The sequence below is a fragment of the Erinaceus europaeus genome, chromosome 14 (assembly GCF_950295315.1).
Source record: "Erinaceus europaeus chromosome 14, mEriEur2.1, whole genome shotgun sequence".
In the NCBI taxonomy this organism is placed as follows: Eukaryota; Metazoa; Chordata; class Mammalia; order Eulipotyphla; family Erinaceidae; genus Erinaceus; species Erinaceus europaeus.
This window is the reverse complement of record NC_080175.1, coordinates 62,723,407-62,751,304: the sequence shown is the minus strand read 5'-3', so window position 1 is coordinate 62,751,304 and position 27,898 is coordinate 62,723,407. Positions and strand designations below refer to the sequence as shown.

Genomic DNA, 27,898 nt, shown 5'->3' with positions numbered 1-27,898 from the left:
CAACACCCATTCATGCTCAAAACTCTACAAAAAATGGGAATAGATGGGAAATTCCTCAAGATAGTGGAGTCTATATATAGCAAACCTACAGCCAACATCATACTCAATGGAGAGAAGCTGAAAGCATTCCCCCTCAGATCAGGGACTAGACAGGGCTGCCCACTGTCACCGTTACTCTTCAACATAGTATTGGAAGTTCTTGCCATAGCAATCAGGCAAGAGAAAGAAATCAAAGGGATACAGATTGGAAGGGAAGAAGTCAAGCTCTCACTATTTGCAGATGATATGATAGTATACATAGAAAGACCTAAAGAATCCAGTAGAAAATTACTGGAAGTTGTTAGGCAATATAGCAAGGTATCAGGCTACAAAATCAATGTACAAAAATCAGTGGCATTTCTTTATGCAAACACTAAATCTGAAGAAGAAGACATCCAGAAATCACTCCCATTCACTGTTTCAGCAAAATCAATCAAATACCTAGGAATAAAGTTGACCAAAGAAGTGAAAGACTTGTATGCTGAAAACTATGAGTCGCTACTCAAGGAAATAGAAACTGATACCAAGAAATGGAAAGATATCCCATGCTCATGGATTGGAAGAATAAATATCATCAAAATGAACATTCTCCCCAGAGCCATATACAAATTTAATGCAATACCCATCAAAGTTCCACCAAGCTTCTTTAAGAGAATAGAACAAACACTACAATCATTTATCTGGAACCTGAAAACACCTAGAATTGCCAAAACCATCTTGAGGAAAAGAAACAGAAATGGAGGCATCACACTCCCAGACCTTAAACTATATTATAAAGCCATCATCATCAAAACAGCATGGTACTGGAACAAAAATAGGCACACAGACCAGTGGAACAGAATTGAAAGCCCAGAAGTAAATCCCAACACCTATGGGCATCTAATCTTTGATAAGGGGGCCCAAAGCATTAAATGGAAGAAGGAGGCTCTCTTCAATAAATGGTGCTGGGAAAACTGGGTTGAAACATGCAGAAGAATGAAATTGAACTACTTTATCTCACCAGAAACAAAAATCAACTCCAAATGGATCAAAGACCTAGATGTCAGACCAGAAACAATCAAATACTTAGAGGAAAACATTGGTAAAACACTTTCCCATCTACACCTCAAGGATATCTTCGATGAATCAAACCCAATTGCAAGGAAGACCAAAGCAGAAACAAACCAATGGGACTACATCAAATTGAAAAGCTTCTGCACATCCAAAGAAACTATTAAACAAACAGAGAGACCCCTCACAGAATGGGAGAAGATCTTTACATGCCAGACATCAGACAAGAAACTAATCACCAAAATATATAAAGAGCTCAGCAAACTTAGCCACAAAAAAGCAAATGACCCCATCCAAAAATGGGCAGAGGAAATGAACAAAACACTCACCACAGAGGAGATCCAAAAGGCTAACAAACATATGAAAAACTGCTCTAGGTCACTGATTGTCAGAGAAATGCAAATTAAGACAACACTAAGATACCACCTCACTCCTGTAAGAATGGCATACATCAAAAAGGACAGCAGCAACAAATGCTGGAGAGGATGTGGGGACAGAGGAACCCTTTTACATTGCTGGTGGGAATGTAAATTGGTACAGCCTCTGTGGAGAGCAGTCTGGAAAACCCTCAGAAGGCTAGACATGGACCTTCCATATGACCCAATAATTCCTCTCCTGGGGTTATACCCCAAGGACTCCATAACACCCAACCAAAAAGAGGTGTGTACTCCTATGTTCATAGCAGCACAATTCATAATAGCTAAAACCTGGAAGCAACCCAGGTGCCCAACAACAGATGAATGGCTGAGAAAGCTGTGGTATATATACACAATGGAATACTATGCAGCTATCAAGAACAATGAACTCACCTTCTCTGACCCATCTTGGACAGAGCTAGAAGGAATTATGTTAAGTGGACTAAGTCAGAAAGTGAAAGATGAGTATGGGATGATCCCACTCATCAACAGAAGCTGACTTAGAAGATTTGAAAGGGAAACTAAAAGCAGGACCTGATCAAATTGTAAGTAGGGCACCAAAGTAAAAACCCAGTGGTGAGGAGTAGACATGTAGCTTCCTGGGCCAGTGGGGGGTGGGAATGGGCGGGAGGGATGGGTCACGGTCCTTTGGTGATGGGAATGGTGTTTATGTACACTCCTAGCAAAATGTAGTCATATAAATCAGTAGTTAATTAATATGAGAGGGGGAAATCAATTGTATGTCTCAAAGGTTCTCAAAAGACAAACTGAATCTTTTTAATAGATAGGCTACGTATTTGATATGCGGACTCTCTCAAAAGCCTAGACCAAGTAGATTAGAAGCTTCCAATAGCACAGCTATATACAAGATACTGGGTACTGTACAGCAAACCATAACAAAGGGACTTTTCAAAGTTAACCCAATTAACAAATAATGTGAGGGTAATATTAACTATTGATTGTCTTTTTGAACCCTAAGACAGCAGGAACCTCACATCTTCACTATAGAGCCCCTACTTCCCCCAGTCCTGGCACCCTTGGATAGGGCTCACTTTCCCGTATGCTTCTCCCATTCCATACCAAATAATATTGCATCCGCCGATCACAACCTAACCAAAGCAACGATTGCCATCTCAACATGCTTCACCTCAGAGTGTATCCAGAGACTTCACGTGTGGAGTGACAACCCTTCAGCTTCATTACTCGGGTGAGACCTTTCCTTTTATAGTACACTCTAATTTCATCTCAGGTAGTTCACTTTCTAACAAAGTCCCATAACCTAGACATATACCAGTTTCTGTGAGAGAGAGCGTATGTGCACACGTATCCATAAACTACTGCAAAATATATACCTGAAAGCAGAAGTACACTAGAGTTTGCAGTGAGTACCTCCCCAACACTTCCTCTCCACTATTCCAATCTTGGGATCCATGTTTGCTCAACAAATTGATTGGCTTTGTATGTTAACTCTCTTTTCAATCACCAGGTTCCAGATGCCACCAGGATGCTGGCTAGGCTTCCCTGGATTGAGGACCCCACCAATGTGTCCTGGAGCTCAGCTTCCCCAGAGACACACCTGACTAGGGAAAGAGAGAGGCAGACTGGGAGTATGGACCGACCAGTCAACACCCATGTTCAGCAGGGAAGCAATTACAGAAGCCAGACCTTCTACCTTCTGCAACCCTCAACGACCCTGGGTCCATGCTCCCAGAGGGCTAGAGAATGGGAAGGCTATCATGGGAGAGGGTGGGTTATGGGGATTGGGTGGTGGGAATTGTGTGGAGTTGTACCCCTCCTACCTTATGCCTTTGTTCACTAATCCTTTCTTAAATTAAAAATTTAAATAAATAAAAAAAAAAAAAAAAAAAAAAAATGAGGTGAGGTGAAGAGGAATTAACTGTGTGTGGGGGGAGGCTGGGGGAGTGGAAACAGGACAGGTAGATGACTCAGTAGTAGAACACAGGCCTTGTATGCTTGAGGCATAAAGTTTGATACCAAAACAACAAAGACAGAAGGAGTAGACTTTTTCTCTCTTTCTCTGTCATTCATGAAATAATGAAAGAATGGACTGGGATCAGCATCACCAACAGATCATGCACCTTACTGTGATTGCAGCTCCATAATTGAATACTAACACCACAGGATAGTGCCATAGATGGAGGAATATTGATGCACTGTCTCTCTCCTCTCTTTGTCTTTCTCCTTTTTAAATAAAGAATGAAGGAATTTACCCTGCAGAGTCTACTCATAGATATATAATGCCTGTATGAGGTCTTGTGTTTATTCCCTGGTGCTACATATTTAAAAAAAAAAGTCATAAAGAAAACAAAACACTGGGCTCAGGGAGTTTTAATCTCCAATTACCACATTAAAAAAGGAGAGAATCAGACTTTGTTAAGATAAACGCAACGGAATAAGTTTTGGTTGTTTGCGTAATGTATTTTAAACCCTCTCTTTTAATCTGTCAAGAGAAACAGAGACTACAGAATATCTATGACCCTTGGAGCAAAATTAATTATATACTTGTCAACTAATTAGGCTAAGCAAAGTTCTAATGTGAGATTAAAACTGGTTCTGCTCTATTCTTCACTCAATTAAAATTCTTTTTCTCCATGGCAGGAGGGAGATCCCCTGCCAATCAGTGTAAGAAGATACAGATTCCCCTGATAGATACTGCCACTTTCCATCTAAAAGGGAATGAGTCAGGCTATCAAGAAGTTTGAAGCTTGCCAGGCATCTACAAGCAGCCACAAAGTTTAAGTAAGGTAGAACAGATTGCTCAAAGTCCTATTTGCTATTAATCCCCTCACTTAGATGTGAAAATATAATGACACACCTACAATTTTACTTAAGCTCAGTTTTTGCTGCCTCAACAATTAAATAAAATTGAAATAATGTCATTTTTTTATAAAATGAGAATTAGCTGACTCTCTTTTGCAAGAGTCTTAAATAAAGAGAGAAGACAATATTTTACCCAGTTATTAGAGAACATACTGCTACTTTATTTAACTCACTAAGAGATAGAGCGAAACCTAATTACTACCCAGTTCTAGTTGAGTGGGAATTGAATCTGTGACCTCTGAGACTCAGGCGTGAATATCTAGTGCATGATTCTTCTATTGTCTCCCCGGTCCTCCGATACTTAAATTGAATAAGCTGCAGTTATATATTTAATACATACATACAAATGGCTGGAAAATAATTTCATTATCAATGCAAAGTTTCATAAGAAGTTTAAGAAGACTATTTAATAGACTCAGTTTGACTACATTTTCATTTAGTTTTCAAATTTGTATTTATATTTGTGTGCAAATTAAATTGTGCATTAAGATCCTATTACATGAAAGTGTATTGTTTGCATCTTTTTAGATGCAAACCGCCTGGCTCCCCTCAAAAAAGCTTTTATGAAACAGATTTTCTGTAGTATCTTGATGATCAAATAACATCATCATTTTAGCCTCAGAGTTGCTAATTTATTTTTTCAAATACTGGTTGATTTGATATGACAATGAAAAAGATATAAGAATCAGATTGGTGGTAGTTTCTAAAACAATTTCCCATCATGCTAACCACGAGTAGTCACCTTCCTTTAAAGGATGAAATCATTCAAATTGTTCAACTGAAAGAATCTAGAGCCACCAACCCAAAGATACAGACTTTCATGCCTGAGACTGTGAGGTCCCAGGTTCAATCCACAACACCACAGCGAGAGCAGAGAAGCCTCTGCTCTGGTTTCTCTCTATATCTTTCTTTATTGAAGTAGATAGATACACATATAAAAATTATCTATAGTCACTTAATATATGAAATAAGACTAACATATTTCTCCTTAAATTTTAAGAATATTTTATAATAGAGAGCTGTTTTTAATAATTTAATAATAAAATAATGGTTATAATAGTCAAATTTGGAAAAATATTTTCAAAACCTTAGGTGTATAAAATTTAATATGCTTAGTTATTAAAATAATTCACATCTTTAGATTTATTGATTGATTTATTTTACTGAGAGCACTGCCCAACTCTGGCTTACAATGGTGCTGGGGATTGAAAAAGGGAATCTCTGGTGCCTCTGGTATAAGAGTATACTGTACATTAATACACATATTAGGATGTTTTGGGGAACTTCTGGAGGCATGGATATGGAGTAATAGACTCATTTTGCTCTCCCTGGTCAACTACAAAAACAGTAAGAATCACCTGAAAACTCAACAAAATATCACCAAGATTTCTTCAGAAATGTACCAAGTGAATCCAGACAGGTTTGGCTCATGGCCAGAAAAAGGCCGAGGGAGAGATTCCCAGTACTAAAAAGCTAGGGACAGTTGGTACTAAAAAGGAGATTAACAGCTGAGGTGCACCACTTCCAGGTCTGAGTTAAAGCAACAACAACTGTTAAAAAACAACAACAACAAGAAAACACTAAAACCTCGTTAATTTACAACTGTGACTTCTAAGTTTCTAATGTTGTCACTACTCTGCAGAGGCTGAAAAACAACAGGGAGGCCCTATATTGAAATCAAAGACACTAAGAAACTAAGAGACTAAGGATAAAAAAAAATAATCTTTCCTCTCCCACAACTGTGACTTCTGAAGTAGCTCACTTAGTCACAAGTAGATACAGCCAAGGCAGGTAAGAAATGAGGGGAAAGGTCTCAACATTTACGAAGCTGTGCTCAGTAGCAGCAGGTGCCATTTTGGTATTTAGAAAACAGAGCACATAGTCCAAGGGAGGAAGCCAAGAAAATTTGGGGGACATAAATCTTGCTTTTTCTTTGAACACTATGAGAAAGGAATTCTTCAACGCTGTAACACCCCCACACCCTCAGAAGCTAGAAGAACAACAAGAAGACTCCAAAGACATCAGAGACACTAAACCACCCTGATGAAACAAGATGTCATCTTCACTGCTCCACCAAGATGTATAAACTGGGAAATAGAACACCTTAGCTACAGTGCACAACAATGGAAATCACCGAGAAATACATAGACGGCAAGGACAAAATGGCAAATGACCTGATAGATACAGATCTATAAAACCAATGATCGAATTTGGAAAACTCACTATGAAATCAATTCAAGAAATTAAATTTAGGATTCAAGAACTGAGTTATTTTTCCAAAAAAAAAAAAAAAACCTACAAAGTACAGAAAAAAACAAAGGAACAAAGAAAAAATACTCCAGTCAGAACTGCAGAGCCTAAAGGACATTTTGAATGCATTTCAGATTGAGGTAAGAGACCACATAAGCCAGCTTATTCAGGTCGTGGAGAGCCTCCAGAAAGTGGGAATAGAAGGGCCTTCCTCAACATAATACAGACCTTTTACGACAAACCCACAGCTAACATCATTCTCAATGAGAGAAAGTTGAAGACTTACATACCTAGAGAACCCCACAAACTCCACCAAAAAACTACTAGAAGTAATAAATTCAGTAAAGTAGCAGTATACTAAATCAATACATAGAAATCTGTGGCATTTCTGTATATATACAAGAAGTCAGAGGAAAGGAAAATAAATGACTCAATCCTATTTACAATTGAATGTGAAAAGATAAAATACCCTGGGGTGAATCTTTCAAAGTAAGTGATGGATCTTTACAAAAAAGTATAGGACATTGCTAAAATAAAAAATAAATAAATAAATAAAAACAAATAGATTACACACAGAAGTGGAAGGACATTTCTTGTTCCTGGATTGGAAGAATAAACATTATTAACATAGTCATTCTAACAAAAGCAGTCTACAATTTCAATGCAACCCCTATCAAAATTTCAATGGCATTTTTTCAAGCAATTGAATAACTTGTACAAAATATTTGTGGGACCACAAAATGCCACAAATTGCCAAAGAACTTCTGAGGAAAAAAAAAGAAAAATATGGAGGTATCACATTCTACAACTTCAGATTTTATTACAGAGAATCAAAAATCAAACGAGAATGATACTGAAATAAAAATGGACAGTGGGCTAAATAGAGAAAAATCTAAAGCCCAGAAATGAATCCACAGATATACAACCACTCAATATATGTCAAAGGGGGCCAAAATCATTCAATAGGAATAAAGTCTCTTCAACAGATAGCTCTGGGAAAACTGGACAGCCACATGTAGAAAAGTGAAACTAGACCACCACCTAAAACCATACACCAAGGTCAAATCAAAATGAATTAAAGACATATTAGAAACTCTAAAATTTATAGAAGAAATTTTCAGGGAAACATTGCAGAGCCTTCACATCAAAACTGTATTTTGACCATGTGAATGGGGCATGAAAACAAGAGTAAATAAATGAGATTTCATGAAACTAAAAAGCTTCTACACACCAAAAGCACACCACACAAGGATAAGAAGGCAACCCAGTAAATGGTAGAAGATATTTGCACATCACATATCAGAAAAGCAACTGACATCAAACATCTATAAACAATTGGTACAGATCTACAGAAGAAGCAAAAATATTCCAATGAAAAAGTGGACCAATGAACTAAACACAGTTTCCTAAGAAGACATACAGATGGCCCACAGACACATGAAGAAATGCTTCACTTCACTTCAATTTAATGCAAATTAAAACTACACTGAGATACCATCTCATACCTGAGAAAATGATTTACATCAAGTGTTGGAGAGGTTTTAGAGAAAAGGAAATTCTGCTACATCGCTGGTGGAAGTGTAAACTCTTACAGCCCTTATGGAATATTGTATGGAAGTTTAAACAAGTAAAAATAGAATGGATCGAGCTGCCAAAGCCCATGTTCAGTGGGGAATCAATTACAAAAGCCAGACCTCCCACCTTCTGCACCCCATAATGACCTTGGGTCCATACTCCCAGAGGGACAAAGAATAGGAAAACTATCAAGGGAGGGGATGAGATATGGAAGAGTTCTGGTGGTGGGAACTCTGTGGAGTTATACCCCTTTTATTCCATTTACTGTAACCATTAATCCCCCTAATAAAATAGTTAATAATATTTTTTTATCTAAAGTTAGAGACCAAGGGAATGTGGCTCCAAAATAAGATTACTTCTATAAAAATTATCAGAACAATGTAGGATAAATTAATTTCATATATCCACATCACAAAATTGTTAAAGGAGGTGTTGCAATAGCAGACCTTTTTTTTTTCCCCAGACAGAAACACAGAGAAAAAAAAAGGTAAAAATCAATGCAGGACTGAAGCTCCCATCCATTCAGGTGGGGGACCAGGCCCATCCTGCAGCATTTGCATGACACAGTAGGTACACTATCCAGCTGAGCTCTTTTGTCATTACCCAATGACACAGTGACATTCCAGGATGGATTCATCAGTTTTGATGAGGATAGCATGGCACAATAACATTTGAGGACTGTAAGAGATATAAAAGGAGTAATATTCTATTTTTTATAAATATTCCATAAAAATCATTATTAAAATTTCAAGCTGCTAACACATTGTAAAGCATGAATCTCTGCATGTGCAGCTCGCTGACACATTATGTTGAACCAGATGTCCGAGGAAATATTTTACTACAATGTTAGCCATGATTAAAGAAGATTGTCACTGAACACTGAGATAATGAGTTGCACAATTCCTTTGAGCTACCTCCTCTCTTTTATGAAATTTTTGGCAGTTTCATTAACTCTTGAGTTTCCATAAGTCAAATCAACATCTTAGTAATGTAACATATAAAGTTTTTATGGTTTAATACATGAAAAAAAATTCCTAAGTGCGTGATAGAATATCTGATATTCTGTTTAACATAATATAACAAAGGCTTTCAAATGTCTTCACAATTTTGATTAAATGCAAACGAAAGAGATTTTTAAATGTTGGCCATATTTAGTGGTGCTCTTCCATATTTGCGCCTAATGTCAGCTGATTTTTTTTTCTACCAATCATCACTCTACTCCAACTAGTGCTGCTATTCTAGTTAATCTGTTGACCTATCAGAAACATGTAAGTATTTTGTAAATGCATAACCACACTTCAAAGCCATCTCAGATGAAAAAAGGATTATTATTATTATTTTTTCTTCTCCAGGATCATTGCTGGGGCTCAGTGCCAGTGCTAAGAATCCACTGCTCCTGAGGGCTAATTTTTTTCCATTTTACTGACGGGGCAGAGAGCAATTAAGAAGGGAAGGGAGATAGAGAGATAGAGAGACACCTTCAGACCTGCTACACCACTCATGAAGTATCCCCCCCCTGCAGGTGGGGAGCCAGGACTGGAACCCCAGTCCTTGTATAGGTCCTTACACTTCATACTGGATGTGCCATTGCCCAACCAGAAAAAAAAAAAAAAACTCTCTACCATATAAATAGATTTGTGTTTACATTATCTTGCATCAAATTTAAAACTTGGATAAAGAGGCCCCACTGATGGTTCTCTTGCTTGAGTGCACAAGTTACCATGTGCAAGTACCCAAGTTCAGGCACCTGGTACCCACCTGCAGAAGTGACGCTTCATGACTGGTGAGGCAGGAGTGCTGGTCTCTCTCTTGCCACCTGTTTATTCCTCTCTGGCTTATCAATAAAATAGTTTCAATTTACACCTAGATACTCTCCTCTTCTACTTCCTATTTCACTTCCCTCAATCACTCCAGGGCTAACCTTGTCAAAGTAAGGACTACAAAAGCTGGATAAGGGCAAGAGACTTATATACTTTAATGATGGCTCTTTGGCTTACTACCAGGTCACCTCATCTCCCGGGGCCCTAGCCAAGCAATCCTGGGATTCCCACACAGACATGATGGGCCTAGACCTCTAAAATATCCCTGTCTCCATTGTCACTGGTCATCTCCATCAGGAACAACATAATGGACCCCCCCATGTAGGCCCCCACAGGACCTTGCCCTCAATGTGGATCAACAATGGTAGGGACTGCACCAATCTCTGAAGGGAGGTTGGACCAAAATCCTCTACCACTTGAGGAAGATGGGTCTGGCAATGGGTGCAACCCAGAACATTCCTAGCTATGACCACAGAATGCGAGATACAAAGGTTACACAGGTTGCTGCACTGAATATAGGCTACAGATCAAATCAATGAGGTTTACAGTTAATGGCATTTATATAGTTTTCCCATACTTGGGAGCTACTCTCTTCCTGATTCAACTATCTAGTTCTACTTCCAACCCTGACATTATCTCCCCAGATAATACCTTTGGCCCATCTTCATGTTAGCTGTCAGGTTCAAGCAAAAATTAGAAAAGTCATGGACCCCTTGGAATATACCTAAAATAGACCTAGTACCTTTTTACAAAATGGAGGCCTCAAATCTCATCTGCTGGGAGTATGGATCGACCTGCCAACACCCATGTCCAGGGGAGAAGCACTTACAGAAGCCTTGCACCTCCTGCATCCCATAATGATCCTGGGTCCATGCTCCCAGATGGCTAAAGAATAGGAAAGCTTCCAGTGGAGAGTTGTGATATGGAACTCTGGTGGTAGGAAATGTGTGGAATTTAATCCCTCTTATTCTATGGTTTTGTCGATATTTTCGATTTTATAAATAAGTTAAATTAAAAAAAAAACTTGAATAAAAAGGCTATAGGCATCCCACAATGACCTTGGGTCCATACTCCCTCAGGGTTAAAGAATAGGAAAGCTATCAAGGGAAGGGATGGGATAAGACGTTCTGGTGGTGGGAATTGTGTGGAGTTGTACCCCTCATCCTATGGTTTTGTCAGTGTTTCCTTTTTACAAATAAAATAAAATAAATAAATAAATAATATTGAAGCATTTCAAAACCTTATTTACACTGTTTACAAACTAAATACTATAATACTAAAATTGCTGTCTGTATATTAAAGTATACCTAGTGCAATTGCATCCTGTAAAGTCACACTGAATATTAGTAGTGAAATAGCTAAAGAAAGGCCAGGCTAAATGTAGGTAAGAGAATGTTACCACCTTATTTGGGAAGGTATGTGAAGACATGTGTAACTGTAAGAACCAACTGCTAATAATCTGTGTCTTTACTCCCTGCTTGCTATGCACCAATGAAATTGTGCCAAGTAACTTGTATACCTGTCCTATAAGTATAAATACCATAGAGAACAAAGGCTGAGGACTGGTGCTCTTCTCAGAGAGATCCAACACCAAGCCAGCCAGTGTAAATAAAGTTTCTCCCTTTCCAAATAATTTGATTCTCTGGCCTTGTGTGCTGCTTCAGTGGAAAGGTGCAATGAACAAACTTAAGAGATCTGTGTGATTATTTTCAAGTTGTGGTCAGTTACCGAATTCTTAGATTACTGACAATGCTAAGAATTCAGAAATATAAGTTTCCAGTAGAGGTTCCATATTTACTTATTTATTTAGTCATTTCCAGTGTTTCACTCCTGTGGGCAAAAATTTCAGATACAAAGGAAGAGACACTTATGTTGCTTTCAAATGTTGGTTTTTGTAGATAGCATAGCTATGAACATGGGTGTGCACAGATCTTTTCAGATGGCTTTGTGTTCTTTGGATAGATGCCTAGGAGAGGAATTGCTGGGGCATATGGCAGGTTCATTTTTATGGCTTCAGGTAACTCCAAGCTGTTTTCCATGAAAGTATAGAAAGAGTAGTTAAAAAGTTGTGCCATAAATGCATGAAATACTCTATGGCTATAAGAAGTTATAACTTATTCTCCTTTGTTACAACTTGGATTGCAGTAGATGGACTCATGTTGAGTGAAAGCCAGAAGGAAAGGTCAAATACCGGATGATGACACTCACAGATGAGACCTAAGTTTTATCTGAAGTAATCATGTTAAGTGAGACAAGCCAAAAAAAGAGAAGAGTAAATACAGGCATTCTCACTCATAGGTAGGATTTAATTTAAGAAACAAGGACAGAAAGGGAAAACACAAAGCAAAATTTAGATGGGCGTGGTGTATTGCATCAAAGCAAAGGCCTCTGGGGAAGGAAGAGAAGGGAAGGGACTTGGGGGATTTGGGGTCCTTTAGTGGGATGGCTGAAAAGGACTTGAGTTGATAGAACATGAGCTTTACAGATACTTATCATGAGAAATGGTAAATTGTCAACAATTGTGCTGTAAAGAGCCCCGCAATAAAATGATTAAAAAAGGAGAAAAAAGAAACAAAGCCAAGGACAATATTGGGTGAATCCTCAATGAACTGTAGTCTATCACAGCAGCTTAGGAAGACACAGAGGGCCAAGAATGGGCCCTTGTTATAACAGTCCTATAAAGCAATATTTCTTCAATAAAGTGGTATTGGTATTAGGAAATTTTTTAAAAAGTAGGAGGCATGGGGGCAGATGCTATAGCACCAAAGCTTCCCCCCTTCCCCACCCCAGTGTGATGGGGGTTAGGTTTTAACCTGGGAAATGTGCATGATAAAGCAAGCACATTCCCACTTGAGATACCTTCCTGGCAGGTATCATTACCTGCATTTTCAAGAACAAGGAGCAATTTTACTTCAACCTTAGATTTGAATAAAGCACAACACAACCATTTGGTGAAAAAAAGAACACAATAAGTTATGTGGAATAACTGTTTATACTCTGTTAAAATACTGGTATTTTCAAATATTAAATTTTCATTTTAATATTGAAGACTGACAAATAAGTGGTTGTTTTTTTCAAGATTATTTTCTCTTCATTTGTGCCCAATGAAGTGGATAGAACATACTAGTGCTAAGTGATATGTTAATGAATATACCCTGTAGCCCTCTGAAGCACAAAAGTCTTGCTACATCTGCGGTACATGATTTTCATTCAAAATTAAGTGTCAGAATGACTCACTTTTTATATTCAAATAGTTCAACTTTTTGACATCTGACTTGTTTTACAATGTTCAAAAATTTTTAAATTAGTTTTATGTCACATCAATGACTGGAATAATCAATAACTGTTCACTAAATCTTGAATACAATAATAGATCCAGGTCTCCATTTTATCTTAAATTGAGAAGCAGATGAAGAGTGAACAGGGGAAATGCATTGAAATCAGAGTTATTTCAAAACCAGTCTACTAACGGAAAAAGTATGCTATATTTTTGGCTAAATAAAATTGTAATCATGTAAAAGCCAGTATTTCTAGATGGTTCTATTAATAATTAGAAGTAGATATGTGAGTGATATATAATAAATTATAGATATTTATGAATAAAAAGTACAACAAAAATCAACTAAGCTCATGTAAATTAGTAAATAAGTAAATCCACTTGGTGTGCCAAAAATAAAGGTAGCTTAAATGTTCAGTACTCTATGCACCTACATTTGCATAAATAAAACTAAAAATCTATCTTTCACAAATTCCTGAAAGATAATATGCATAACTACATTCACAATGGTCGCTTAAGTTTTAAAGTGAATGAATAGCATAAGCTATAAAATAAAGGGAAAAGACAAGCAATTCATCACTATGCAGAAATATATGTGCTTTACAAATATGATTTCATCTTTTCAGCATTAGGATTGCACAGGCAGTCAGAAAATCAGGTCTTTGAAGGATACCTACAAATTACACACACTATTTAAAAATGGATAATGGAAAGAAGTCAAAGCATATGCTACAAAACATACATGCACATATATATTCATCCAGCTACGTGCATTATGACAATTAAAATTTACTTTGGCCATGAACCAAACTTCAGTTTGGCAGAGGTACTGGATTAAAATTTATTGAAAAATTACTGACTCTAAATCTAATATCATAGAACAAAACATTCCAAGTGAAATAAAATTTACTTTAGTGATATCCGTGCTCCGTTTTTTTAATACTCTAGGGCAACTACCAGAAGCAAAAACATATCTCCTGGAAAAGAATTTACCCCAAACTCATTCCTGGTATAGTTTCCAATAAATAAGATCAGCAGAGCTTGAAATTTAGATTATTCTGAACCAATTCAATGAACAAAGCTATGAGAAAGCCTGTATAGTATAAATGAAGCATCAGTAACCTCAAAAAAATGGTATAGAAAAAAAAAAACCTTAATGTGCTAAGTCAAGTAGGATGACATTTTCTATAGAGTTGATGATAATCCCCAGTGGGAGAATTACAGTAGAAGGTACTGGATTATTTGCAAAATAACACATACAGTGCTGAAATGTAGACCTTAAAACAATAACTCCTGACAAATCCCTGAGAACAGATGATCATGATCAGACTATATGGCTGTGTAACTTGACCTGCCCATCCTGTCCAAGACACTAATCCAAAGTGGATTGTGAAAGATGAATGGAGCATATTCTCTGAAGAACCTTGTACATAGTTTCCTGAGACTTGGTAGAGCCTGTGTCACAGATCAATTACTCTTATTTGTTCAGTTCTGCTTTTTCCTTTTCTTCCAGGAAGCACCTTCAAAGTCAGTTTAAAACCTGCTTTTGTAGAAGGATAGGAGTTGAAAGAGGGTAGGTGGAACCAGTGAACCCACCTTGTGAAGACCCACCCGATCATTAGGTTCTAGAAAATATTAATTCTTTCCATTCTACTTTCACAGATTCTGGGATAAATTTCAACCTGAACAAGACATACTAGGGCCACTCATGGATTGTAATCAGAAGAGGAAATGAAACAATTATAAGAAAGGCAATATGGTATATTATGTGATTTAGAAATATGCTGTTATAGGGGGTCAGGCGGTGGCGCAGTGGGTTAAGCGCATATGGCACAAAGGGCAAGGACCGGCGTAAGGATCCCGGTTCGAGGCCCCGGCTCCCCACTTGCAGGAGAGTGGCTTCACAGGCAGTGAAGCAAGTCTGCAGGTGTCTATCTTTCTCTCCCCCTCTCTGTCTTCCCCTCCTCTCTCCATTTCTCTCTGTCCTATCCAACAACGAACAACATCAACAATGGCAATAATAATAACCACAATGAGGCGACAACAACAAGGGCAACAAAAGGGGGAAAAATGGCCTCCAGGAGCGGTGGATTCATGGTGCAGGCACCGAGCCCAGCAATAACCCTGGAGGAAAAAAAAAAAAAAAAGAAATATGCTGTTATGAGCAGATCTCTTATTCTGAGTAAAGAGAGATTATTAATATGAGAGTACTCCTAAACATGAGTGATTTTTTTTTTTTTAATGAGAGCACTTTGTTGGACAAGGTAAAAGAGTAATTTGAGCAGTAATTCAAGTATGTAAGTTTGATGAGAAAATATGAGTAATGTTGAATTGTCATGTTTAAAGAAAAAAGCACTAATTCACTAAAAAATACATGTTCTTAAGATAGAAAGTTGTCAAAAATCTTAAGTTCCATAAATTGAATTGTTTAAGAATGAAGATAACAGTGATAATCCACTTCCTATTGTGTACACACACACACACACACACACACTTATGTATATGTGTTTATTGTCACTGTTGGTGTTTCTTTTGTAAAGAGACTTTGGAATATTTATAATTATTCTTCAGAAATGTTGGGTGCTGTGGCACTATTCTGTCAGATCTATTTTCTATAGTGTTCAAAATAAATATCTTTTCTTCGTTAATGGCCTTGAGTATGAACTTTGAGATTTATTAAAATTAATCCATTCTGTTGGTATGTCTCTGCCTCTTACCTGTGCCTGTTTTCTCTTTCTTAAAAGTACTTTTACATTTAGGATAATTATTTGCCAGAGATGTTGAAAAATTTGATGACTTCCTGTCACTATGTTTACAATTTTTTCCCTGAGCTATGTAACATGAACATGAAATATCAAAAAAATTTTAATATTAATATTAATTAGAAGAGTTGACTGGATCTGAATCATATGATAAATGGCTGATCACTTACAGTAATTTTTCTGACTCTTCCATCAAATACTGATAAACTATCAATAAATTCAGATTGAGCTAACATGATTTTGTGATTTCAGTCTCTGCTATGCATTAATACTTTAGTTTCTTTTCAAGAAAGTTCATACCTTTTGCAGAATCTTTACAACATATTTGTTAGGATCAAATGAGAGTCAGCAGAGAAAATGTACTATGGAATAAAAATCCCTTCATTATTTTTTGGCTGCTCTTTTGGACCTATCACTGTATTTCATGTCCCCACAAACAGAGCCTACCTCTAGAAATGAATTATTATTTCTTACTTTAGTTATTTTTCTTACACTGAGAAAAACAGATCATATGAGAACAAAATCTATAGCACTAAGGCTTCCTTCAGTGAGGGAGGGGTTGAGTTTGAACTTGGGTCACTCATTACAGATCAGACAGGCACACTATCCAGGCGAGTTTTAGGTTTTCTGTTTTTTTAGTTTAACTTTATTTTTTGGATAAAGATAGAAAGAAATTGAAAGGGAAGGGAGAGGCAAAGAGAGAAATAAGGAGACATCTGCAGCACCACGTTATCACTTGCAGGTGGAGACTCAGGGATTGAATATACAGTGTAACAGTTTCTATCAACAAGATAGCAGAGATCAAACCCAGATTCTCCTATGTATAAAATATGGGTTGTTGGAAAAGTCATGATGCATTTTTTTTGCATCAAAAAAACATAGAAAAAATATGCTGTGCCTTTTCCAACAACCGAAGATATATTCTAGCACTAAGCTACATCCTAAAGTTCAAGATATCTACATTTCACAGTATGACTTTCACACCTACTTACAGAAGAGCTACTAAGGATGAGTTAATTAAAACACATGTCAGAGTATTCAACCACTGTATCCACCATATCAGCATTGTCTATGGTCATTTTTTTTAGCACTAGCACACCTGCTATTTGGCTGTTCTATTGTTATCTTTAATGAAATAATATTAGTCTACAGTATTAAGCTATAGACTAGTTTCATGGGTACAGCTGAATATAAAGCAACTTGATCACTATTAAAAGCTAGGTTCCACTCCACCACCACACCTACTGGCTCTTTTACTGATTTCTCTTACCTTATTTTACCTCCCTCCTCATTCTCTTTATTTGCAGTAATTACTGGTCTGTTCTCTTTGAGTTTGGTTTGGTTTTGCTTGTTCACTGTCATTAATTCTTCATACTCAACGCCACCAGTTGCATTTTAAAATATATTTCACTGCTTTGTGAATTTTAGTGATTGTGTTATAAACTTTCCCATCTTTTTTAAAGACAGAAACTTTTCTACTCCTTATTAAAGCTGTTCTCAGGAGGAAGAGGGCAGTGGAAATATCTTCTCAACTCTCCTCATTAAAAGAAAATGTGGAAGGAAAATAAAGAGCTAATCACGCAAGTATATTGAATTTCATCTTGAATTAATCAATTTGCTTTGAAGTCACTGACTTACTTTGAACTCCATGGGAGCGTACTATTTTCCAGGTTTCTGATGCCACTTCTTTGACATCCACTTGATAGTGATGAATAGGCACTCCTCCATGGGAGTCAGGCTTATTGAAAGAAACCTTGGCTGTGGTCTGTGACAGCTCTATAATCTTCAATCCATATGGACTGGATGGCACATCTATAAAAGAACAAAGAATACATAACCCAGATAATGTAGATTGTTATTAAGACTTCTGGTATAATGGAAATTAGGGCTAAGAAACAGTGTTGCCAATATCACATGAAATATTTGACTTACAAAGTTTGCATACACTGGTAAGCAACTCCTCAAACTAAAGAAAGTATACCCAGTCAAAGTTTATTACAATAGGTAATAAATATTCAATATCAAATTTCATTGACTGAGAGGATTGTTTTCGAGATGAGTATCTTATTTGTATTTGAGGAATACACCTGTGTATATATATGTGTGTGTGTGTGAGAGAGAGAGGTGAAGTACAGGTGAAAAAAAGCATATAGTGACTTTGGAACATACAACAGTACACATTTAACTCTAATTAGCAACTACAAACTATTTGGTGTTCCTGTAAATTTCACTGTTTTGACTCTAGGTTTTGGAAATAAATGTCCAGATAATTAACATATCTGAAAGTCACATTACTATTAATTTTAACTGGAAATAACATTTTAAAAACATCAGGATACTTAATTTATCATATATAAGCATAATCATAGATTTCATGTTTCTTTAACTCATGGCTTATAACTGTAACTTCTTTTCACTTTGTTGCTTTATTTTTACTAAAATTTGCAAAGGACAGGGGGAAAAGCGTACACACAAATTGACTGTTATTATTCCATTATCCTATACTAGGTAAATCTTTAATCTGTAAGGTCTATGTAGGCATCACAGTATTTACAATCTTGATTTTGAGGATGCATTGTAAAAAGACAGTTACTGACATCTGTGGAATGTGGGAGAGATGTGATTTCTTTTGTAAAATCTGCTACCTTTGACCATATGACATATACATAGAGCACAGCTCTCATGTCCATAAATGTGCATTCAATATACTAAGCTATGGAACCTGGCATGATTTTTCAGTAGAAAAATCAATTTTTATGGTCACATTCATCCTCAAGTTTCTCTCTTCTAAATGTAATAGTCTCACAGATCTATTCATCATGATCCTTGTGTCCTTCCCTACCTTCCTGTTTCCACTGCTTCCCGCCTCCCCCCCCCCCCCCCGCCCCGTTAATTCCCAAACCCAGGTCTCTTGGCCATTCCTTTCAATGCTGTTAGTGGCTCTCTGTTTCATTTAATATTGAACATCCCATCCATCTGATTTCAATCCATGTTGCATGTAAATGTAAAATCAATCTTTCCAAAGCATCTCTACTCATCACTTCCTCCTTACACTTTTCAGTCTGGTGCTTCAGCATATGAATTATCAAACCTCACTAGGTTTGATAACAGAAGATCATATCATGAAAGATTCTTGAACATGGCTCAGTAATTCAAGTGGGGCTTGGAAATGTTGGATTATATACACCATGACCCTGTCATTGTTCATGTACTCTTAAAAACTCCTTTACATCCTCTTCCATTCTAGTTACCACTGACTGACTAAAAAGGACAACTGTGCAAATGTGTGTTTGCTTACATATTCTTTCAAACTTTTACAATAATAGTAAAATGTCAGATTAAGAGTCTAGATAAATAGTATCAGAATTTATGCATCTAAACCTCCCCTTATTACTTTTGTAATTGAAATATAAGACAAATCCCTTAATCTTTTCAAACATCAGTATTTTCTTTCTAATTGAAGTTTCCTTTTTTTTAAGATTGTATTTATTTATTCATGAGAAAGATAGGAGGAGGGAAAGAACCAGATATCACTTTTCTGGTACATGTGCTGCTGGGGACTGAACTCAGGACCTCATGCTTGAGAGTCCAGTACTTTATCTACTGTGCCACCTCCCAGACCACTCTAATTGAAGTTTCTATGAATATCCAGTAATATTGAACACTGAAAAGACTACCTGAAATTCATCAGACTTTGGCAAATGTTAGTCCTTAATGCTTTTGCTATCATCACTCTTTGATAATCATCCTCTTTCTAGTACAATATTTCACATCCATGGAGATTTATCAGTGTTTTAATAAAATTATAGATAAAATGTTGAGTTTGCCCTCATGAATTCATCATTTACTCAAGAAAAAGACATCTATGTCAAGATTTAGGAGTCAGATAAGAATAGTCTGGAGTTATTATACTATCATTCTTCAAAAGCAAAGTGATGGCAATAATAGCAATAAACAGTTGCTGTTGTGAAGATAAGTGGTTAATATAAGTCAGTAGCCATTCAAAATACTTTTTTTTTTTTTTTTGCCTCCATGGTTATTGCCGGGGCTTGGTGCCTGCACTATGAATCCACTGCTCCTGGAGGCCATTTTTTTTCCCATTTTGTTGCCCTTGTTGTTGTATTTATTGTTATTGTTGCCATTGATGTTGTTGTTGTTGGACAGGACAGAGAGAAATCGAGAGAGAAGGGGAGACAAAGAGTGGGAGAGAAAGACACCTGCAGAGCTGCTTCACCACTTGTAAATTGACCACCCTGCAGGTGAGGAGCCAGAGGCTCCAACTGGGATCCTTCTGCCAGTCCTTGCGCTTTGTGCCATGTGTGCTTAACCCCCCCAAAATACTATTCTTAATCTTTTAAAAATATTTATTAGTATATAACTAACACTGGTAAATATGTTGACATTTGTGCATATTCCTGAAATGTACAGATAAAAATAAAAATATAACACCTAAGAGAAAGTTTGTCCTGGTGATAAGTTTATTTTGTAATAACAGAGAGATGATGGAACTTGACCCTCTGACTTTACTCTTCATAAAACAGAACAATGCAATTATGTAGAGGACAATTAATACATGAAGTTGCAGTACATGAAGCTACTGATAAAGTACATGATAAAGGAGAACGATAACCATATTCATACACATATAGCTTAAAACAGATTCAAAATAATACATTAAATTAGTTGCTCTAATAAAGAAAATAAAGTCCAAAAGTGAGGATACACTATATGAAGTAAAATTCTAAAATCTTATGTACACAGAGACAAGAGTGGGGGGAAAATGGTGAGGGGGATCTGTGATGACAAAACAGATCTTAGAAAATATACTTTGAAGATGAATAACAGAATTACAAAACATAATTTGAGAACATTAAATGTAGAAGACATTCAAGTGTGTGTGTTAACTCTTTGCACTCTAATCTTCATTTCTCAGCAGGAAAACAGACTTCAACATCAAAAGTGAAAATAAATATCATCAAGCAAGCTTACTCAGATTATACCCTATTAATTGTGAATTAAACTAGTGGGACCATCAAGAGAGCTCACTTGGATACTGTGCTGACTGATCTCAATGATGACAAAAATAATAAATTAATAAGTATTTTGAAAATCTACCCTCCTCTTTTCTAAGGCTAAGCCTCATCACTGAATAGAATTAGTTTATTTTCCTATAGGAGACTACTTTATCAGGTACTTTTACTCTTCCAAATTCCAAATTATTTATTTTTTTATAAATCAAGAGGGAAGTGGGTGATAGGGAGAGAGACAGAGACACCTACAGCACTGCTTCACAACTTGCAAAGCATCCCCCTGCAGGTGGAAACCGGGGCTCAAACTAGGTCCTTGCACATTGTAATACGTGCGCTTAACCAAGTGTGCCACCACTCGGCCCCTCTGAATTATTTTTATCTTTCACCATTGAGTCTTTCATATCTTATTATCATGAAATCTAAAGACTTCTTAAATGGTAAATTATTTTGTCCTACTCTCTTTTAAAGCAACAAAGTTTTGCTCCAGTTGCTTCCTGTCATATTCTTTGTTTCCCTTGTTCCTAATTTCTGCTCTGACATCAACATGCTTACTTGTGGGAATATGCTTTTCTAAAGTGACAGAATTCTGGCAACCAGGAGATGGCTCAGAGTCACTGATTCAGCATTTTCTGCACAGATATATATGTGATGTTGCTAAACTTAGATCAATCAGAAGAGCTTATTTGTAATCCTTCCTTTATATGAAAGTGTTTAAATGACTACTATTTCCAAAATGGTGCTTGAAGTCCTATCAAAGATATTTTCTATTGACACTGTATGTAAATCTATTGCCCAATCCACTCCTTTTCATGGAAAGACCAGAGACTTCATCGCTAGGGCTCACTTATTGCTATGGATTTTTTCAGCTTTTGATCAGATATCTGAATCATTAAAAGAATTTTTTCTGCTCTTTGGGTAACTGATTTCATTTTTTTTTTTTTTTTATATTTTCCCTCTCAGATCAAAGAGAGAATTCAGGGATATATCACAGATGATTCCATTTTTTTTCTTTTTTTCATATTTATTTATTCCCTTTTGTTGCCCTTGTTGTTTTACTGTTGTAGTAATTATTGTTGTTTTTGGATAGGGCAGAGAGAAATGGAGAGAGGAGGAGAAGACAGAGAAGGTGAGAGAAAGATAGACACCTGCAGACGGCTTCACTGCCTGTGAAACAACTTCCCTTCAGGTGGGGGGGGGGGCTCGAACCAAGATCCCTGCGCAGTTCCTTGCGCTTTGCGACACATGCGCTTAAGCCCCTGTGCTACCGCCTGACTCCCAATGATTCGATGATTCCATTTTTAAAAAATATTTATTTACTCCCTTTTGTTGTCCTTGTTGTTTTATTGTTTTAGTTATTATTGTTGTCGTCATTGTTGGATAGGACAGAGAGAAATGGGGAGAGGAGGAAAGAAAAAGGGAGAGAAAGACACCTGCAGACCTGCTTCACTGCCTGTGAAGCGACTGCCCTGTAGGTGGGGAGCCGGGGCTCGAACCAGGATCCTTATGCCAGTCCTTGCGCTTTGTGCCACCCATGCTTAACCCGCTGCGCTACCACTTGTCTCCCGCATGATTCCATTTTTATCTTTAATATTGTCTGAGAGTACTCATTCATTTTGGAGGTATCAGTAAAAGTTATTTCCGCCAAACATTCCCAAGACATCTTATCTCTACTCATAAGTTACAGAATGTATTTTTATATTTTTTTGTTTTCAGGGTTATCTGTGGGGCTCGGTACCTGCACTACAAATTACTGCTCCTCGTGGTCATTTTTTATTAGGTCGTGCAGACAGAAGTTGAGAGGGGAGGAGAGGAGAGGAGAGAGAGGGAAAGAGACAGACACCTCAAGGCCTGCTTCACTGCTTGTGAAGCACCACTCCCCCACCCCCCCTCCCCACCCCGCAGATTGGGTTTTGGGAACTGGAACCAGGATCCTTGCCTTTAACTATGTGTCTTTAACCCAGTTACAGACTTTATATTGAATTATTAACAGATATTTTAACTATTATTCATAAATATATCTAATATAAGCATATAAACATATCTGATAGATTTGTTGTTATAGTAGGTTTAGATGAATTGGCTAAAATGAACATTCACTTATTCAAATTTATTTTTCAGAAGAACGTGGAAATGACAAAATTGAGGGTAATTTTCTAGGGCTAGTTTCTGAAGATACACAAACCCTGCTTTGTGATTTCTAAAACCAAGAGCAAGATGTAGACTTCCCCAGGAAAGGTCAAGACATTGAACATGGAAGAAAAACCTAGTTTTTTATCCAATTGAGGAATGTATGTTTCCAATGAACTAAATTTCACTTGTTTCTGCTCTTTATAGAGGAAGGAACTATATAAAATGAGGACCAGATACAAAAAGACAAGTAGGTTGACTGCTATCCACATCTACAGAATTATGTTCAGTTGATCCAGCTTACCCTATACACAGGTTCCTAGTCTCAAAAATGACTTGTATAGGCTTAGAGATAACTTGGAGAATATACCAGTGACCATTTCTGCTATTTATGAATTAAATCAATCTCAGAAAGAGAGCTTAACTATAGGAATTGAGAGGGTGACAGTAGGTTAAAAAGATGATCCCAAACTGACAATATGAGATTTAATAAAGATATATAGAGATCTGAACTGAAGGAAAAAATAATAATAAATGACAGGTCACACAGTGACTTCACTTAAGAAAAGGTCATATGAAAGACATAGGCCAGGATACTAGAAGGAAAAAGTGACAAAACCCACATGAATTTTTGGATTATTTAAGAAAGATAGTGTTGGCATAGTCAAGGTTGTTATCTCCTTATACAATTTTGCTATGCTTTGTTTATAAGTGTCATATCTGAATTTGTCTAATTTCCTAATTATTTTAATTAATATGACTAATGAATGCTACTTATCAATACAAACAAGTGATGCTTTAGTTTGCCAATTAATTTTGATATAACTCAAATTTTTGTTTTTCCTAGAATTTAATGTACTGTATAGTGCTTTATTGACACATCCATACATTGAAATGAAGTGTCTAAAGACTATAAACTTAAATTAATTTTCTAAGAACTTCACAGAAAAACAGTTCATTTATTTCTTTCCTTACCATACCCTTCCCTCTTATATTAGTTAATATCCTTCATAAGTTAATTGACATTAATGTTTTATATGAAAGATGTCAACTTGGGGAGGTAGCTCAGTCTAATACAGCACACAGTTTTATACCTGAGCCTCCAGATGCTGCAGTTTAGATCAACAAAACTACCTTATATGAGAGTGAACAATGTTTTAAGTTCGAAGGACAAATATCAGAAATTGAATATCTTTTCTAAATATAAAATGATATGTTTATTCAACAAAAGCCTTAAAGCCTCCAAATTTGGAGTTATTTCAAAGACTTATCACAGAGAGATAATAAGTTGTGCTCATATGTGACTATTATATTGTAAACCACTAACCTCCAAATCAAATGAAAAAGAAAATCCATTTTCCTTAGTAATAAGCTTACCATGTTTACTTCCAGGTTTATAACTTTAAATCAAATTACTTTAAAAAATTGCTCCAACCTCTGTGGAGAACAGTCTGAGGAACTCTCAGAAGGCTAGAAATGGACCTACCCTATGACCCTGTAGTTCCTCTCCTGGGGATATATCATAAGGAACCCAACACACTCATCCAAAAAGATCTGTGTACACATATGTTCTTAGCAGCACAATTTGTAGTAGCCAACCCAGGTGTCCAACAACAGATGAGTGGCTGAGCAAGTTGTGGTATATATACACAATGGAATACTACTACTCAGCTAATAAAAATGGTGACTTCACTGTTTTCAGCCAATCTTGGGTGGATCTTGAAAAATTCATGTTAAGTGAAATAAGTCAGAAACAGAAGGATGAAAATATGGGATGATCTCACTCTCAGGCAGAAGTTGAAAAACAAGATCAGAAGAGGAAACACAAGTAGAACATGAACTGGAATTGGCATATTGCACCAAAGTAAAAGACTCTGGGGTGGGTGGGTGGGTAGGGGGGAGAATACAGATCCAAAAAGGATGACAGAGGACCTCGTAGGGGTTTTATTGTTATTTGGAAAACTGAGAAATGTTATGCATGTACAAACAACTGTATTTATTGTTGAATGTAAAACATTAATTCCCCAATAAAGAAATTAAAAAATTCTTTAAAAAGGCATCTCTTATTAACAATATCATTGACAAAATCCTTTCTTTAGTTGACATATTTGATTATAAGTCATATATTTCCTATTTCTTACTGTGTCTCATTTATAAATTTGAGGAACTTTGGATCAGGGCTTAAAGTCAAGTTTGAATAAGAAATAAATACCAAATCTTAATCACCTGTCACATATGCTCATGCAAGTTTTAAAGCACCTGTTCATTATTCCAAGTAACAACATGTACAATAACTTTCTAAAATATGAAAGCTGCTTGTTTACGGAAACATTTTTATAAGATCTTAAAATTATTTTGCCATACTTACCAGCCAAAGCAAGAACATACTCTTGAAATCTTGTTCCTATACGGTTAGTGGCTGTGCAATTATATCGTCCAAAATCACTATCAGATGTAGGTGCAATCTAAAATAATTATAATAATGGAAGATTTTTAAAATTCTAAAATGGTATTTAAGAAGTTTTGATAAAACTCTCAAATGTGTACCATCTGCACACATCTGATAATAAATTATTCATGACTCATTGTTATAACATTATTTCAGTATCAACTGAGATTATATAATACAAATACTTTTAAAATAGAATTCATCTAGGAGCCTATGTGACCTCTGCATCCCTGTAGATCCGAGTTCATATTCTGTGGTCATGAGTACGAATGTTTCAAGCTGCCCCAATATCAGGACCCATATTCCTCAGTTGTAGTATAGACTATGTTTTCCAGCCTCCCTTTGGAGGATGGAACATTCTCTACCTTTGTTGATCCAAGCTGAGGGCAAGGTCCTATGGGGGCCCACAAAGGGGTCTATTTTGTTGTTCCTGATAGAGATGACCAGTAACAATGGAGAGAGGGATTTATTCAAGGTCTAGACCCATCAAGTCTTTTTGGGAATCTCAGGACTCCCTGAATAGGACCCTAGCTGATCGGGTTACCTAATAGTGACTTAAGAATCATTGTTAAAGTATGCCAGTCTTGTGCCCTTATCCAGCTTTTGCAGTCCTTGCTTTGATAAGGTTAACTTTGGAGTGAGTGAGGGAAGTATAATAGGAAATAGGTATGGAGGGCACCTAAGTCTAAGTAGACACTATTTCATTATGAACTTCATACTGACTCACTGAAAACTACTGTGTACTTTTGCTTTCAGGTATATATTTTATGCTAATTTATGGATACATGTGAACATATGCCCTATCTCATGGGACCTGGTCTATATCTATGTTTTGGGACTTTGTTAGAAAGTGAACCACTTGAATATGGGCCCCAGATCACATCAAATCCATGGAGTTTACAGTCAACAATATTTATACATTTTTCCCATATTTGGGAGCTACTGTCTTTCCTGATCCAGCTTTCTGATCCTTTTTCCAGCCATGACATCATCTCCCCAGATAATAACTTGGATCCACCTGCATATCAGATTTCAGGCTCAGGGGAAAAAAATATAAAAAACTAGTATAGCCACAGCCCCTTTGGAATAGAACTAAAATAGGCCTACTATTTATAAAACGGAGGACCCCCCCCAACTCTTCATCTGCACTACTCCAGCATTTAGGTTCATGATTAATCAACAAATTGTTTGGCTTTATATGCTAACTCTCTTTTCAGCCACCAGGTTCCAGATGCTAGTATGATGCCAACCAGACTTCCCTGGACAGACAATCCACCACTGTGTCCTGGAGCTCCAATATCCCAGAACCCCACTCCAGTAGGGAAAGACAGAGGAAGGCTGGGAGTATGGATCGACCTATCAATGTCCATGTTCAGGGAGGTAGCAACTAAAGAAGCCAGACCTTCCACCTTCTGCATCCCAAATGACCTTGGGTCCATGTTCCCAGTGGGTTAAAGAATAGGAAAGCTATTGGGGGAGGGGATGGGATACAGAGTTCTGGTGGTGGGTATTGTGTGGAGTTGTATCCCTCTTATCCTATGGTTTTATCAATGTTTACATCTTATAAATAAAATTATATATATATATATATATATATATATTTCATGTACCTACACTATCCACAGGACAAACTATACCTTCTCTACTAACTCAATGAATAAGCAAATACCACTTGTTTGTTACACCTCTTGAATGGGGGGTGAGGAGGAGAAGCTATTTATATACGGAAAAGCTCTGAAAGCAGTTGTTTGAAAGACATAATAATGCAGGTGTGAAATTGTAAACAGAAAGCTAAACCAACAACATCATGGCCATTGTTTTATATGTTTTAGTCCAACTTCTAGAAGATCTAGGGTTCAGGAAAACTTCATAACAAGTCAACTCAGTCTCTTTCTTGTGCTTTTATTGAACATAAAATATTAATAAAGGATGAGGATTCATTCTAAAGCAGAAAAAAAATCTTTGCAGGAAGGTATTTTGCAAGAAAATATTGCTCTTGTGCAGCTACCCCTTAAGACAGACATATTATCTTCATATCTAATAACAGTATCTTGCCTCCATTTCTTTTCAATCCCTATCATTCTCTTTGAGTTTAGGTGGAAAATAGCTGACCCTCAGTCCTTACACATTTGAAATCTATAATTAAGTTAACCTTGCGGGATTCTATTGCTGAACATTGGGACCAACCCTATAATTCTAATATACTGAAATTCTAGAATATCTATTCACCAAAAAAAAGATTTGCTGGTAGTAATAGATATA

General features: G+C 36.7%; 1 protein-coding gene across 1 annotated transcript in view; it reads right to left on the bottom strand.

The window, feature by feature from the left end:
• The window catches only part of NCAM2 (neural cell adhesion molecule 2), a 219,167-nt gene that overhangs the window by 76,059 nt on the left and 115,210 nt on the right, over window positions 1-27,898 (bottom strand). The window contains exons 11-12 of the mRNA XM_007521286.3: window positions 25,556-25,652; window positions 17,669-17,842 (exon numbers count right to left, since the gene is read on the bottom strand). Coding sequence (XP_007521348.2) covers window positions 17,669-17,842; window positions 25,556-25,652 — 271 coding nt within the window. The remainder of the gene's footprint in view (window positions 1-17,668; window positions 17,843-25,555; window positions 25,653-27,898) is intronic.